The following is a 17,638-nucleotide window of genomic DNA, read 5'->3' as shown; positions in this document are numbered from 1 at the left end:
ACATCAAAATATGGAAGGTGAGACAGCTTCTCCGAGATAAAAAAAGAAGAAAACGAACAACTACGTCGAAGTCGGATATGCCTGCTCATGTATGCCTCTCATGATTCCCGAAGAAAATGAGGGAAGTAGTGCTTTTTCCTTGCTTCAACTATGCTGCATGCATGCATCAAAGATACATATAATACAGAACATTCTGGTGCGAAGAAGAATTTCTTTTATTGTCCAGCGGACAGGTACCAGCCACCAGCCATTCACGAACTGCAGCGTATTCGTGCATACTTTCACAAACGCACAAAACGCAATAAATGGTCATCGTGGTTGGCAGGAGCCAACTTCGGTGCTTGCAGGACACAAAATGAAAGAAAGGCGGGATACCGGTAAAACATTTCGTCCCATCGACAGAAACAACAAATACGCTACTTTAAATCTACGTTCATGCGGGCTAACAAATATCGCACTTTTCTCTCCTTTAGAGTCAACGTGCCAATGTTAAACATCAAAACCTTCTCCGATACCTTCACCTGCCCAGTGACCTCTGCGTCGAACCCAAAACATCGCTACGATTTGTGGTGAAGCTTGGTCCCACGTCATTTGAAGGCATGTCTACAATGTTCCGAGACGTTGAGCTGTCCATGTCCATAGCGAGTGGCAAGGCTCGCTGCACCATCAGGCATACAGTTATAATAAAAAAAACACAGAGCTATTTGATTTCAGCAAATGCGTATTTTTTGTGCGTGAAAACTGCTAACAAAAGCTGGACAGAAAAGAAAAATACATTCACGAAAAGTATTGATCTCTATTCCACTCTGGAAAGGTGGTTGGACAGTGAAGTGGTAAAGAAACTAAGTAGAATGATTACTCATTGAGATGTAGCTTAGAAATATTACAATGGCGAGATTCACTTGCAATTTACCTAGTTAATAACTTAAGTCGCTTCAATGGCTTGCGACTTGGCTTGCGCCGCTATTTCGTGCAGCTACAAAGAGTGGACGACCGAACAGACAAATGCCTTTAACCACACTTACGCCGCAGCGCCTATGCACGCTGCTCTTCAGGAGCCTTCACTATACGCGGCCTTCCCATAGTACTGTCACAACACAAATCGTTCGCTAGGCGGGTCCTTTTACATACGAAAGTGTAGTTACGTCCCTCCCTGCTTCGTATGCTACAGCTGCCGCTTCCCAGCGACCGCAGCTTATGCAGACGCATTGTTTACCGGAAAACTCTTGCGACAAACGCTATGCACGAAGACCAGCTTTCAGGTTCTTTTTTTTGTTCCCCCGCACCGCCAGCGCCACCGCCGGCGCGGATGGGATTACATGGGACATAACTGGGAAGTGGTCGCGCCCAAAGGAGTTCTTAAGAACGGGCCACTCCAGGTACGGCATTAGTGTACTCGACACTATGCTTCAGTCTATGGAGGTGCATGTGTTATGCACCACGCTGTGGTACGTTCGCTCTTTCTTATTAAGTATACATGCTCCTGAGGAAAAACAAACGTTTTGAATTAGGCGACCTATTGCATCGCAATGAGAGTATCCCCACAAAGGTTTATGTGCGTTTAAATCTCCGACGACTATGCATGGCGCCGGAAGCTCACGTATATATTTAGAAATTCGGTTTTAGTGAGTTAATAATTAGGAGCGATGTATACAAAGCTGATGGTGCTTGTCAAACAACACCCCTCGGACAGCAACTGTCTCTAGGGACTTAAGAGGTTTGAAGTTCTTTGTTACCATGTTACTATATCTGTCTCATACCACTCCAAATACGTAATTAGTGTACTCGAAACTAAGCGTAAGACTATGAAGCAAGATGTGTTAATTGCAACGCTGTGATACGTTGTCTCTTTCTTAGATGCGTCGCAAAGAAACAGACAATATTCTATTAGGCGTCCTCGCGCATCCCTAGCGAGAGTCGCCCCATAGCGTGCTATGAGAGTTTACATTACCAGCGACGGTAAATGGCAGAGTAAGTTCATCGATGAAACTTTGAAACTGTGTCTTAGAAAGTTGACCAAAAGGGGGGATACAAAACGAACTGATCGTGACTACCTTACCGAAGAGTACTGCTCGGACAGCAAGTGCCTCAAGAGAAGTGCAGAGGTGTAGTTGCTGACAGAGAACACCTCTATCGACTATTGTAGCGACATCGCCTAACGAGGCGGAAGCATTGTCGAGGTCCCCTTGCGAAAAAATAGAATAAAAGCAAGGTAGGACGCCTACGAAACCGATAAGTAGGGTGGCCAAAGTACAGTTCCTACGCGGCGGTCGCTGCCGAGCGTGAGCAGATGACAGTCCACTTCTTCACGTACGCAATTATTATCGAATTTTGAAAGCAGATATCGCTCACTTAAGCCCGTTAAACTGCGCCAACAAATATACAAAACAACAGTAAGTAGACGCGCACTTATCCATGCACTTTTCTTGATTGATGTTAGCCATTGGCCGATAGCAGCCATGCATGGGACCCTGCTATATTATCAAATAGAGAGCGTACAAAAAAGTGAGGAGCAGGCTCCTGTTCAAAAGAAAGCATTTCAGAGAAATGCGACTTAGCGCTTTGCTTGCGACATCCACGCATCGTGCACGGCAGCAAACTTTGGCTGAGATGTTCACAGCAGCGCCTGCTATCCGCGGACTGTGTTTTTTCATTAGGCTCAAGAGGTGGTTCAGGATAGCTTTAATACAAATCTTGACAAGTTGATCAAGTCAGTAGAGTGTTAATTATAACTGCAGCAACGCCTACTATGATTAAAGGTATCGATTTGTTTGCATCAGCTTGCGTGAAACTTAAGCACGACGTGCTGAATATGAGGAGGCGACCGCTTCTCTCGAGGACGTAACTACTGTGTAAGTAGAGGCCGTTTAATGGTAGATTTTTGAACACAGTCAGTCCATGAGTGAAAAGCCAAGTAGTGCACAAAGATATTTGCAACTGCTTAAAACAATGTTTTTCTTGCCATCGCATTCCAATTCCTTCATCAACTAATCCTCTAGAAAACCCGAAACATATACTTTGCAATCTATACATGACCCCGAACATGAAAGCAAAAGACATCATGCGCCTTGATAAAGGGCACTTGTACACGGCAAACATCGCATGACTCATTGCTTTACTGAATTTTTTTATATTCCATTTACTTCGTTGGCGACGGTAGGCCAAGGAGTCATCCCTTTCCTAGAAGTGCTTTTATGCAATCCATCTTTGCAGGGGAAAACAGAGTAGCAGATAACAGCTGGGTTTCCTGCTTCACCTTTTGGAAAGCTGGACGCAGATTTTCCTACAGCTAGCCGCAAGTGCGTCACCATGGTTGTTCACACGCGTTTGACCTACATTACTGTGCTGGGCACGGTAAGCTTACACTGATCTCTTCAGTGCCTGGTGCGGCACCTTGACGCTCTCAAGCAGCAAAAGAACTTGCATCAAGCTGAACATTTTCATCGAACTACCTGCCTGGTTTGGTTAACGGCCTATATCGCCTATAGTATGAGAAAACTCGCCACGGCAACTTAAAGGTTATTACCATGTGATGCGGAGCTGGAGGTCCCCAGTTTGATCATGGCCGCCCCAATTCACTGGGGGGCGAAATGCGAAAGCCCTTGCATACTTAAGTGTAGAAGCACTTAAACAACCCCAGATGGCCAGAATTAATCAGAAGTCCCACACTGCAACATGCATCATAATCACATCGCGGTTATGTCACGTAACTTTGTTTGAGTTTCCTCACGAGTTGAAGGCTTTTTACTATAAGGCTACGCCCGCCGTGGTTGCTTAGTGGCTTTGGCATTACGCTCCTAAGCAAGAGGTCGCGGGATCCAATCCCGGTAGCAGCGGTGACATTTAGATGCGGTTGAAATGGAACAAGTGCCTGCGTACCGTGCATTGGGTGCTTGTTAAAAAACTACAGGCTCTTAGGCGTGTAAAACCCCAGAAGTAATTTTTTCTATAAGACTACACCTGCTTCCCATCTAAAGAATACATTGTTGCGCCAAAAAAAGGAAAATAAAGACTTGGGAAGGAAGAGTACGAAACGACAGGTTGAGCGCTGATCTTCCTTCCCAAGTCTTTATTTTCCTGTTTTTGGCGCAACAATGTGCTCTTTAGATCCCAACCAACTCGCCCAGCAACAAGTTCTACTCTGCTTCCCATCTATCTCTTCCCAACAGCTGAAATCAAGGAGCGGAGAAAGAGATCTAATTCAAGGATAGGCAGAGAGGTCAGCCTGATTAAGTATGCTCTCGTCTACTGCTGTGCACATTGGGAATAGGAAAAGAGACAAAAAAAAGAGAGGATGACCAACCTATAGCACCTTACGGCGACAGCACTTATGCACGTCAGAAGAGGTTGAAGAACGGTGAAAGTGCCCGCAACTTTTGACTCATGTACAAGCAGCAATGTGCGCTTTGAATACGAACGCTCTAAACGGTGCGCAACGTTTTTTTTCCTTGAATACATGGGAGTAAGAAAGTCCAGGTTAAAAAGCAATACGAAAATGAACGTAGCCCTATATGCATTTTAAAGTTTTTCTGGATGCTTATGCCCCTTCATCCTATTCTACAGTAAAGTTGTAGGCGCTAAGTAATGACTCCGGCTTGAAAATTTACGTTTTCAATATCGCAGAAATTCTTATTACAATATTAACATGATTTTTTAACGCGCTGTACCACCATGTTTACGAGTGGAAGAAAAAAAATGGTCTTTCACATTGGCGTATTTTCCTTCTTTTTCTAATAGTGCTCTTCATTTGACTGGAGTGCTCATGGAAGCGCTTGCCATTTCTACGTACTGCAAACTCTTGATTGACGTTTCTTGGAAGGGTGCTCACCCATGAACTCTACGGCTTAATGCCAAGACGCATACAATAATGCTTATATTGCTCCACTGTTGCGAAGCCGGCAGCGAGAAATCACCTTCGAGTTAGGTCGCCTGTAACAGTGACACGGCTCTGAAACTTAGCATTACTTAAAACGCTGATAGCACATCGGAACAACATTTCCACTACCGCGACATTAGACAATTGGCTCACTCCACTCTTAGAGACGCTTGTGGAGGCGTCTTATCGTTGTATATGGATGAAAGGTGCTGCCATAAAGTTCCAAGTAATTGCGAAGGACGTTTAAGAGCATCCAGTCTGCAGCAATACATAAATTGGCACTTCGCACAGTAAGTTCTCTGTGTTTTGTGCTACATAAAAAGCGACTCTCGATTTTTTGCGAGGATAGGAAAAGAATTTCAGCATTTTTCACGCGATTACATGCCAAAAATTATGTTTGCTGACGACAGTTTAAGGATCGCTGATTGTTCAAAAAATGGTTACAGTTTCACTAGAAGCGGTAACAAACGTGGTTGCACTAAAATACGGAGGATGAAACGTTTTTTTTTTTGCGACTTCAGCGCAAATTTGAAGCATCTTTGCACCTGTGCTTCAGGCAGAAAACGCAATGAACGTCGTTGTCTAGTTGCAAGCATGAATTCTGACTGAAAGATTTCAAACATGAAATTAATTTATCACTATCTGTCTAGTCTAACTCCGAAATCTTACCAATAATTTAAGTGAATCCGCGTGGTACCTAGTGCTTCATAATAAGCATTCCTTGTCTCTTGGGCAAGATGTTCATCCCAGATCCGCAAGACGGCACACACATTCCTTTTTCCGTTGGGCAGTCGTTTTTCTACAGTTCCTCTCAATAGCTTCTAGTCATAAAATTTATCCTAGTTTATGTAAGCCTTTCATTCGTCTTGTCGAAGAGCCATTCAATTTCGCTTTTACTTTCTACAGCGAAGCTGTATATGGTTAGCCGATGCGTGTGTCTGTCCGTCTGTCGCCTGTATTCTGAAAACTCCTCCAGCGCAACTCCGGCGCGAAAGAAAGAGAACGAGACGCGCGCAATTGGCTACGCCCGCAGTGACGTCATTGCTTTCCGTCGCAGCCGAGCCCGCACGCAACAGCTTTTCTCCGGCTCCGAGGTTGGTAGGCCACGCGTCATACGTACTCTCGAGGAGCAGGCAGCTTTCGACCAACAAGATCGCGAGCAGAACCGGGAACGAGCTCGCCTACGCCACGCCGATGCTGCATCCTGGGCACAACAGGCTGGTGCACACGAGCGCAAGCGGCAACTGCGTACTGAGGATCCGGCAGCCTAACAAGCCGTAGTTTAGTGAACCGTTGGGATTAGCCCAGTAAGAAACACCGGGACCACACGTTTAAGCTTCGCTGGGCAACCATTTGTACGGATTTTTGGACGGTCATTTTTTTCTTGGGAAATCAGTGACAACAGAGAAGATTAGGTCACCACTGATGGCTCACATTTTTGTTGAGATTAAAAACAGGGAATGGAGTTGCGCCGGTTATATGGCGCAAAGAACAAATAATCGGTGGCCTATTCGACAAACAGAGTGGCTTTCAAGGAAATCAAACTGCAGTTGAAGGTGGCCTTAGAAGAGGGACTGATTACATTAGGAAGTTTCTAGATACCGCACAGCAGACGCTCGAAAGACATTCTGCCATTTTACGCACCAGAACCACAATTTCATTATGAGTCACTCTGTAGTGGGGCACATCGGAATAATTTTGACCATGTAGCGTTCTTTAACGTACGCTAATTGCACAGTACATGGGTGTTTGAGCATTTATCCCCTATCAAAGTGCGTCCGCAGAGGCAGGGATTCGATCCTGCTTCTTCCGTCTTAGCAGCGCTATGCCAAAGCCCCTACGCCATCACCGTGGGCGTACGAGTTCTATTAAATCATATCAAGAAAAAGAGTTAACCTTAGAGAAGACTTAAGGTTTGTCGACAAAAAGCTGATCGCTTGATGGTGGTAATGATGAAGCTGATTGTCGTTATAAAATACTGAACACTTATCGCTTTAAAACGGCATTGCTATTGTCTACTGCCTCCTCAAGATGGCTCCACAATTTGTTTACGTCAACTGTTGTAAATAGTGTTTTTCGTGTTTTGATACTTCATTTCCCATCTTTTTCGATTATGGGACATAATGGTCTCAGACTTCGATCTTTAACGTTTCTGCCTTTCTCCTCCACGTTGAGCAGTTAAATAAAACCATCGTTCTATGGTTCATGTTTCTTCAGCCTTTTATATGCCCCTACGGAGTTTCTCCTGAGTTTCGACACATGCTACTACGGATTTTCAACAGGGAAACGTAGAAAGCATTATGCTTACATACAGCATCCGCTTAAAGCACAGCGCTTCGAGCATGTTGCCTTATAATATGCTCAGCTTCAATCTTTCGACTGTGTGTACATGACATAATCAATACTAACGCATTCGCCTATACTACTAGTTTCGTTGTTTCAAACTTAATTACTTCGTATTGGAGCGATTTCCAAACTGCCCAAGCGCATGTTTCTTGGCACTACAATTCGTCCACGAAACATTATTTTGCTTAAGAAAAGCAACACTTTCTTGTAATATTTAATGTGGGATTAGCCATTTTGAACGGATATGTAACATCGCACGATATTCTTTTATTCCCATTACTTCTAGAAGAAGCTATGCAAGTCCAAAATTTTGCATCACTGGGGTTTCTTGCAGCTTGGCTATGCTTTGTTGTTTCAAATCCAACGAAAACCACTGAACAGAAAGGCAAGTACACAAAGCTTTTTCTTATCATTCGCATTCGCATGACGCCGCTAGCGAAAATACCTCCAGTAACCCCATGTCGCGCGTTACTGAGCCTTAAGTCCCGCTATTTGTAAGTAATGGATGTCAATCGCAGAGAAAAACTTTCCGAGTGTAATACGCAGATGAAGTAAAGAAATAGGATAATTTGCAGGCGTAAAATAGAGTCGACTTGCGCATAACAGCAATCACTCAATATCACTGAGGGAGGTTTTTTTTTATTCAGATGGCATCAGCTGGTTGATGGTGGTGATGGTATTTGTTGTGGTCTGTGATCCCTGCACTTCCTAACGAATCAGCGAATGCACTCATACATCATTGTACGCACTCTCAGTAGAAAGAATTCAGAATACCAAAATAGATGAAAGATGAATAACCTTCACACACACACACACACACACACACACACACACACACACACACACACACACACACACACACACACACATATATATATATATATATATATATATATATATATATATATATATATATATATATATATATATATACTGTTGTTTGCCATCGCTTGGAGTTACTCAGATTATTTTTTTGCATTCGACTTCATTACAAAAATTGGCTTCAAATTATTATAGACATTCTCAAACATTATAATTACATGACGATTGTGGATGAGACAATTTTCCAGCAACGTGAACTCCCGATGTAGATTTCTGTTGCTCAATACGTGCTGCAGAAAAGTGTTTTTCAGACTGCGAAAGAAGCCCGCGTATACAAGCAAAGTGCTCCCAGTGGCCAGCCGCGCAGTAATTTTTTTCTGTTTCCATTGCTTGCATTCAAATTGCTATCTCTGTTTCTCTCACTTTCTTTCTAACGACTGCTGGTTGCCTATTTACACACTTTCATTTACCCTGTACTTGGTTGCCACCTTGCTTGACCTATTGTAGACCATGGATAAATTGATGCTATGAGCGTTTGCTTTAAAACAAGGCCATGAGTTGCGCCACAAAGCTCTTCTTATTTTGCCCAATGTCCTACCTCTAATATTGCGGAAACACACTAAAACAAATATTTACCACGCACTGGACTATCCCTTTCCGACAGAAAAGCTCAATACGTTGGGGTTACGCCAAACGCCTGATTGACTCGAGTTCTTAGCGAGTGATAGTCTCGGTAATAGCTCGACGCAGGACTGATAATTCCTGTGCGCGTTCCAGCCACGCTATCACCTTATTGGTGCACCCACTATGAGTGGGTGCGCCAATAACCACTGCATTACTCTGTATGACGTCCTGTTTAATTGAACGCCTGCATAGAGTCTGCCGCTTCGCACAAAACACGGGATATTCCCTAGCATTCGCTATGACCTTGAGTACAATAACGGAGGGCGCTGTCAAACCTTCGCTCCGATTTTCTTATTGATTTAAACTACATGCGAAGTAAGCTGCAGCCTTTCGAAGCTTCCGCCAATAATGGAAACTTTTTTTGTTGCGGAAAGATGTCAGTAAATGTATATCCTAGCTTTCGGAGCTTACATGATAATTTTTAGGACCGTTGCAGGAACAATTTTCACCACAATGTTATTTTTTTTATGGTCCATGACATCTTTTGATAAGCGAGCACGCCTTTGTAATGTGTCCTGTTTCCTCTTTTTAGAAACCTATCACGTTTGTGAGAAACCTGTCTGCATCCAGCGAGGTAATGTATTTTTTGCTATTGTGACTATTGTGACTATTTTTGGGGACAGCTAAGATCATCCAGATTATCTCAAATACATTACTAACGTCAACAGATTGTTTCACACTTTCCCCACCTAGGTCCACTGATGTGAATGCCCACTGCTGTTACGTTTCATATTATCAGGTGTGGTAAAAGGACTCGCATTCTTGAGAATTCACTGCTTTAAAATTCAAGTGGGCCTAATTAGAATAGTTTCTGAGCGTACCGTCCGAAAAACGTGTACTTGCGCAGTGAAACTGCGCAAGTACACGTCAGAAAGCTCATAGACTCACAGAGCACATAAAGAAGCGAGTGCGATAAGATGTAAGAACCTGCTTCGACACTTGATGAGTTCGATGAGTTCGTATGAATCGATAAGCTAAGAAAACATGAGCTCACGCTAACCTGATCAACAGCACACGTTTAGGCTAGTACTCATATTTTTACGTGGCTACTTGTGCAAACCATGAACTACTGCAATGTGCATTACATAATGAAACGACAAATCTTGAGGACCTTCACACATGACGCATACTTGTTACTCTTCAACCCAGCGCGGCTTATCGCTGAGTCTCTGAATAAGTCCGTTGACCCATGCACTGACTTCTATTCGTACGCCTGCGGCGGATGGATGGCAAAACACAAGATACCGAAGAGCCAGCCAATGACGGGCAGCTTGATGATCCTAAAGGAAGAACTCAAGGAGACACTCCGAGGTACGACATCCAGTTATATATTTCCTGGAAAACTAGAGCAGCTGTACACAGTGTTGCCATTTTTCTGAGAGATAACTTTATGTCGCAAGCAACCCACGCATTATGGAGAACAGGAGGAGGACACACTGAAAATAACGCTTTCAAAACACTCGTGCTAAAGGTGGCTCAATCGCTCCCCCTCTCTTTTCCCTACTTAGGATGGATGGCTTCTATGCCATCTTGCCAGATGTTATCACATCGCACAGGCCTGCAGTCATCAGTCACTGATGGACGTACGCACGATAAAAGCAGCCAGCCCATATGACAGATAGCAGCAAAACAATCATGAGCTTTTTCTTTTGCTCGTGATCTTCGTGAAGCGGGACACACAACGAAATGCGTCGGACCCGCAACAGAATGATTACTTAGTTAACGTGCAAGAAAACAGGGAACAAGGCACGTCCTTTAGGATTACACCATTGCCATCATTAATTCACCAGAATAGATAACATTCCCATGCATTTCAAGTTACCATATACGTGGCCGTTCAGCGGTGTTGTTGACCTAACCAAAACTTGCACAAAAATAAGACAAGGTATTATTGTGTGCCTTTATATTTACCCTAATTTAGTCACCTGCTCAACAGCGGTCTTCACAAAAATATCAACGGCGAGCACAAGCAGATGTATTCATGACAAAACATGCAGGATTCGTTATTCTCGTAGCTCACGTTTTGGCTATATTTTCGCCGCTGTGAAAATTGTTTCCTTGATGTAAAGAAGCCCTTAATTTTTATCTCCATAGAGATGTGTCAGGAACACTTACTGAGTTTGTCAAGGCTGTTGTTATATGTCCTATAGGCAGTGTACGATGATATTCAACAAAATTATTGAGCTGCCTATTAGGAATTAAGGTGCAGTTGTCGTTTTATGCACCAAACGTGGTGCCTTTAAAGGCCTTCATGAATTCCGGGTAAATATTACTTCGTCTATTTCATCTAAATACAATATGGGCTGTTTAGATCACGCACCTCTAATGATGCTACATGCGAATAAATGACCTTCGGCAGCCAACACACGCATTGCGTTGAAGACGTTGGTTTATGAGCTTTTACTGTACCAAAGATGATAATGTTCCCTATGCGTAGCCGGGAACAAAATGCTATTCTGCGGTATATTAACAGGGCATCGCCGCTCAATAACACCTCTTTTGTAGAGCTACAGCAGTTCTCTTGACGCAAATTGCAGCATAGAGGTCTGTAAGAATACGCGTTGTTGAAATTCCCTGTGAGGCTTATGTCGGCGAAGTAGGATCGGCGATAAACGAGGGGAGCTGTTGATTTGCGTCCCCTATGAATAACAAACATAACTGAAAACTTTGCTTTTTAAACACAGGAATAAAGCAAATCTGTGTGTGCTCGAAAAAAAGCAAAAGAGACAGTATTTTCAGTTCGGACTTTTTGTGTCCCATACAAATCAATTCAAGCACGTTTATATGGTGATGGGTAACGCTGAGTTTCATCTTGCAGCCCACCATCAGACGTCTGATGGTGGGCTAGTTAGATAAACATGGATACAAAAAAGTCCGCCAATGTTGTAACACAGCACAAACAAAGAACCATGTCATGCACACAGGATTATGTGAAATGCGTGTTTGAATGTGATTTAATTATTATTTGTGTTTCATTTCATGTGCATTATCAGGAAGAAGCTATAGCCTGTTCACTGCAGGCGAATTTCCTTGTATGCGCTTGTATGGAGGAAAAGTACCCTATGTAGAGTCGCCAACAGCAGAATAACTTAACCAATAGCACTGAGCAAAGATAGCACTTAGATTTTTGCAAGAATCTCTCCCTGAAAACAGATAAAGCATTCACTTTAGTATTACCGGAGAATGTACACATGCTAGAAACAAATGGAATAGCCACTTGGTAGTTCAGAACATAAATTTAGTTGAGTGCATAGAAGTGGAATGCGCAAATAGATGGCATTTCTAGGCGAGCTCTTCAACCGTAGTCATTTTCGGCTGGCTTGGGCTACCTCCCGTTCGAGGCGAATCCCAAGCAAACACAACCAACGTCTCAAAGTGTTACATGGTTTATAAAAGCGATCGTAATCAGAAAGTGCAGATTAAAAGAAAGCTTCCTCGGGTCCGTTATCGTGAACACAAGCATTTTTGCATTCCACCCTCAACGCACTGTGGCCACCGTAGCCATGAAACGATCCTGCTGCCTTTTGAGCCACAGAGCTCCATATCCGGCATGTCAGCCCGATGGGTGAACGGGACATGGAAAGAATTGCCCTGAATATTGTTCGAAAACAAGAATGTCACAGGCAGCCGCAGCGTACGCTGCGTGGTGCTGGACTTCGGATCAAATAATACAAGTTACTGCCTATTGTACTCTGCACTGAATGGTTTTGAAAAGCCACCAGATATCGAACACTCTTTGGCGGCTCCAACAGAGACGTGAACGTGATCAGCTTTCTAAATCCATTCACCAGATTCTATTTCTAACTCTTGGCTGCTATACGAGATTAAAAATTGAAGTAATGGTGACTTTTACTCTCATCCTCACTTAGACATATTAGGAAACATGACCCTCGTTGGCGAGAACCAGAACGCAACGGACAAAGCTGCTCTCGTCTACAATGCTTGCTTGGGTGAGTGAAGGTTTCTGAATAAAGCGATAAATGTACGTAATAGCTGATAAATTTAGCATGTAACTTTTGATGGAACTGCTCACACAATCACATCGAACGTGCGAAGAGCAAACAAAATCATTTCATAGCATCCGCTCTTCCAAAGTTTTCATTAAAATATGTAAGTGCTCTTTCTGGAGTAATCGTGTAATATATTGCTCTGATTGAAGGAACCCGTTGTCGCTTGAACTATGGAAAGAGCTGAGCACAATTATGTGTAGCGCAAAAAAAGGAAAACAAGCAAATAAACAGAAATGGGCACAATCGTTACGGGGTCAGGCTTTATCAGTTTAGTATTCGTTTTCTTTTGCTTCTTTTGCTGAATGTTGGGAGAAACAGTAGCCCGACAAAACAGGGCAGTATTAGCCTAAATTATACTGTAAAGTATAGCGTAAAAACGGTTACTTCAAGGCAGTGGCGATGATGACGCCATGACAAAAGCGTGCGGCGTGCAATGTTGGCAAACGTACGATACTACAAATCTACCATACACCGCGTGAAGCTGCACATATTCTGCGACCGGTAAAGTAGTACAAATGTGCAGAAAGGAAATGTGCATCCAACGCACTTGTTGAAACCTATAAGAAGCGAAGCTTTTGTAAAGTGTTTAATTATACGCTCTAAATTTTCCCCATCTCATTCCTGTGTTTTTGACATAAAGAAAAGCAGCCCGCTCTTGTGTACTGCGCAATGTGACGAATATTGTATTGTCATGTATTTCTTCATTTTTTAATCAATTTTAATGTACCGGGCCGCTTCTTGGTAAGTTGCTTTTCGGAGATCTCTGCCTTATATTAATTATCAACACGCAGCGACCCTTTTACAGAACTAGTTGGCGATGTGACAATATGTTCTGCCTCCTCCTTGACCATTCCCCCGTTGTGGGTACGTCTCATTGCATGTAAATTATCAGTATTATCAACACGCGCACGCGCTTCGTGGCCATTCCCCCAAGTATGGGTAGGTGCCATAAAATGAGCAGAAAAAAACATTGTCATTGCATGGCGAATTTTTCTATACCAATTAGTCCAGCGCGAACGCCGACACTGAGCACGAACACAAGCAACAACAAGTAGCGCTAACTTCTAACTAGCGATTATTTAAAAAATGTGAATATATAATCTCGCGCATATGTGAACTGCACTTACTTCGATACTGCAGTTTTCGTAATAACAGCTGTTCAGCTTATCAGATTACATAAGCTTCCTCTCATTTTTCTGTATTCCAGCGGTTCCGGATCTCGCAGATCGACGCGACGTCATCCTTGCTATTATGAATAATTCGGGACTTGCTCAGTGGCCGAAAACTCGCCGGGACATAGACACGAAAGGCAATGCTCCAAACTCCAAGGAGGTCCTCATCAAGACGAAAATTACAACTATTTTTTCGATTCGTGTCTCAAGAGATTTTCGGAATCTCAGCGCCTACGCCATTCAGGTAAAGCTAGAAACAGCAAGAAAAAATCGACAGTTTTGCCAGAAAGGCAAAACATTAATAGCTATAGCAACGCGTTAGACATTTACGCTAAGTATATCCTAACAGTTTCGCAGTCGCTGCAAACTGCATAAAAATATTCGCTTCCTAATTGAAGAAGCTTGATGCCATGCGCACAAAAACTAATATCAACTCATCTCACTCACTGAGCACGAGCGCTTGCTGTCACAACACCGGCGTGATGAGCGCAGGGAGCAAGCAGTGCGCGTGCTTGTCCATAGCCGAACGCTTCTTGCGGCCACTCGATTCACTATTTCAAGTATGCCGTGTCTGCGAAACAGATCGTGCCAGATACATCACTATGCGCGCGAGAAGAAAGCGCACAGGAAGCCTCCTGCTATCCCGGCTCTTTCTTAGCCCTGGCATTCGTCGCAGGTGCACCCGACGTACGGCCCGTGGGTTGGGTAATAGGCCCAGCCATGTGGACCATGATGAATACACACGGTCAGGCTACAGCAGGAGGAGGCCGCTCCCCTCCTGTAGCATACGCTGGATCACCAGGCCCCCAAAATTGTGGGACGATGCCGGCAAAGCCACCATCATTCTCGGCTCAACCTTGAACACTTGCACACGCCCCCGTAAAATACCACCTAAGGAACGCTCAGGGAACCGAAGGAAGGTCGCGGTGACGGGATAGATTTACCTAGAATGTACAAGTAATTGCAGTCACAATAAAAAGCTAATTGTCTTAACTTCAGGAAATCCAGTGGCAGAAAGCAACGATATACTGGACCGAATGCGTGAATGATCGAAAGCGACGAAGGCAAAGAAACCTGAACAGTCACCAGCTCGACAGTTAATATATATCGTAAAACGAGTTTTTGCATGACATGTTTCTTCGGACAAATCTGCTGAGCAAGCCGCGGCAGTGGCCGTAGTGTTCTCTTGCCGTGTGCGAGGTCGTGGTCTCTGTTCCTATGTGCAGCAGTCGCAATGAAAAGCACTCGAAGTGCAAGAGCGTTCATCCAATTAGGTCACGTAAGAGGTTAAAGAGCCACGGGTTGTAAAAGGTAATGTTTAAATTACTACCGAGAATTACCATCTAAACAGTTCAATCAAATTTGAAGCACTGTCGAATTGGGTTTCATCCTGCACTCGCGCTAAGCTTCTCGCTATTTATTCAAAAACATAAATTAGGGGGTTTTACGTGCCAAGACCACGATTTCATTGTGAGGCACACCATAGTGGGGACTCCGGAAAGCTAGACCACCTGGGTTTTTTTAACGTGCTCCTACATCTACGTACATGGGCGTTATCGTATTTCGCCCCCATCGAAACGCAGCCTGCGTGGATGGGAATCGATAGCGCGCTCTGGTCATTCATCGCTTCGCTAGAGCAAATGAACATTTCGGTTGACTCAAAGTGCTAGCTCCCATGAGAGAGGTGTGGTAATGCTGAGAAACAATCTTCAAGCTCTTTCCAGACGCATTCGCTGTTTCTGAATGCACCGCAGCGTTTCAATCGCCTGAAACTTTAGCTGCCAAAATCAAACAAGCCAGGTAAAGGTGGCAAGTAACCATGGGCTATTCCCATCTCCCGCACAATGATGTCGTTTCTTTTTTTCTACCTTTGCAGTCACCTTTGAAAAGTCACCGCTCGCGTTTCGTTAGCATCAAGTAATCAATTTCTTGCTATTAAAGCATATACGAATGACCGTAATGGCGAAGGATTCGGGACAACATTGCCACAAGATTGCCCGAAGCAATACGGGGTGGCTGAAAGGGTGAGTGCCTGTGACACGAAATCAGGCAAGAAGCTTGAGATTGAGAATCTCAGAAGTTTATCGCTTACATCTTGCCTTAGTAAGCTATATGAGCGGTTCCTAACTCAAAGACTCCAGAACTGCATGGAAGGAAGATATTCGTAGCCACACACTACGTTTGGTTTCCGGACACAACTTTTGACAGATGACATGCTCCTCCTACTTAAACAAGGAGTCCTCAAGAACGTCACAAGTCGAGGAGAACGCATTGTCATGGCCAACGATATTAACGGGACTTTTTAAAATGTGAGCCATGAGGCCATCCTGTCTGGACTAATTAGGAGTTTAATGGGGCGAGGGCAGTTAACGCCAATACGTGCCAAAAGAAAGTTTATTTGTCTCTGATACTAAGTGAAATCGGGCGGAATCCGGAAATACTGCATTAAAAGCGATACTAAGCGCACATTTTTATAGTGCTGGTATGAGTAAATAGAATCAAATTATAGCGTAATTGCGGAGTAAATATTTGGGTAGAAAATACAAGACTTCAAGAGCTGGGTTTTGTCACGCGCAAGAGGGCGGGTACTTTCTCCCCACCGTGCTTGGCTTCGGTGTCCTCCTCTCGGTGCCAGGGTGTCCTTTCTATTGAGTAACATATAAAAAAAATATTTTCACGGTATTAGCACGACAAGCAACAGCCGGCCACCCGGCAGAACAGCTTCGATAGAGCAGAACGCCTTCTCCGCCGTCCTCATCTTTGTTTACCGAATCCTCCGCGGCGCGCAAAATAAAGCTCAATCAAACTGTGACCACACAATACACGGAACTGCACTGAATGTGTGCAGTCAATAAGATTTCAGTGTATTAAAATAACGCATGACGTCGTCGAATGGTAAAATGTAGTTGATCTCCTGGTAGGACAGTAGGATGTAATGGTATGTGATATTCAAAAAAATTTAATATAGGTGCGATGGTGTATTCCATAGAACGTACTGGTTATACGAATACCAATCCCTGAGGGCGAGCCACTACAATGCGCGCCTTCAGGTGGCTCTACTCCCAAAAGCTAGTTATGTGTTAGGTGGGTGAGTCTGATTTGTAGCTTTGAATTAATTACTTCGTAAAGTCGGTTTTTATGATGGCAATTTTTACATTCTTCTACAATCTGTTTAACGTGGTGCAATTTGTTATATTGTTCGAGGTTCCACTCGGCTTGCAATTTGGACCTCAGCACTCGTTTAATTGGTATTTTGGAGTCCTGGCAGGGGATTTTCAACATTTTGCAGGCATCATTCACGGTTGTGTTTCCTGCTATGGAATCGGCCAGCTCGTACACCACATCTCCATTGAGATTCATTGCATGCTTAGAATAAGTACTCAAGTTCTTAGACTTTGACGCCTTAGCAGTAAGGATCCACGGTGAATATCTTAACAGCGTTCGGTTTACAGGGGACATTGTCCTGTTCTGCATAATACATTAATAGCAACGAATTGTCGAGGGCCTTAACCGAGAAATTGTAAGTTCAGGGTTGAAGATTAATAGGCAGAATACAAAGGAAATGTTGAATAACCTGACAAGGGATCAAGAATTAATGATGGTCAATCAATCTCTAGGGTCTATGCAGGAGTACGTTTACCGAGGTCAATTACTCACAGGGGACTCTGATCACGAGAAGGAAATTTACAGAAGAACAAAATTGGATTAGGGTGCATACGGCAGGCATT

General features: G+C 43.7%; 1 protein-coding gene across 2 annotated transcripts in view; it reads left to right on the top strand.

Moving 5' to 3' along the window:
• Positions 1-5,019: 5,019 nt before the first annotated feature.
• LOC135901939 (neprilysin-1-like) overlaps positions 5,020-17,638 on the top strand; it is a 35,269-nt gene continuing 22,650 nt past the window's right edge. Inside the window, exons 1-6 of one of the 2 annotated variants that reach the window (XM_070525789.1) lie at positions 5,020-5,166; positions 7,512-7,607; positions 9,261-9,302; positions 9,878-10,039; positions 12,598-12,678; positions 13,946-14,154. In XM_070525789.1, coding sequence (XP_070381890.1) covers positions 7,517-7,607; positions 9,261-9,302; positions 9,878-10,039; positions 12,598-12,678; positions 13,946-14,154 — 585 coding nt within the window. In that variant the 5' untranslated portion in view covers positions 5,020-5,166; positions 7,512-7,516. Of the gene's footprint in view, positions 5,167-7,508; positions 7,608-9,260; positions 9,303-9,877; positions 10,040-12,597; positions 12,679-13,945; positions 14,155-17,638 lie in introns of both variants that reach the window. The other variant, XM_065431782.2, reaches the window with a different exon arrangement.

This window comes from Dermacentor albipictus, chromosome 9 (assembly GCF_038994185.2).
Source record: "Dermacentor albipictus isolate Rhodes 1998 colony chromosome 9, USDA_Dalb.pri_finalv2, whole genome shotgun sequence".
Taxonomy (NCBI): domain Eukaryota; kingdom Metazoa; phylum Arthropoda; class Arachnida; order Ixodida; family Ixodidae; genus Dermacentor; species Dermacentor albipictus.
The sequence above is the reverse complement of the archived record's forward strand: the minus strand, read 5'-3'. Positions and strand labels throughout refer to the sequence as shown.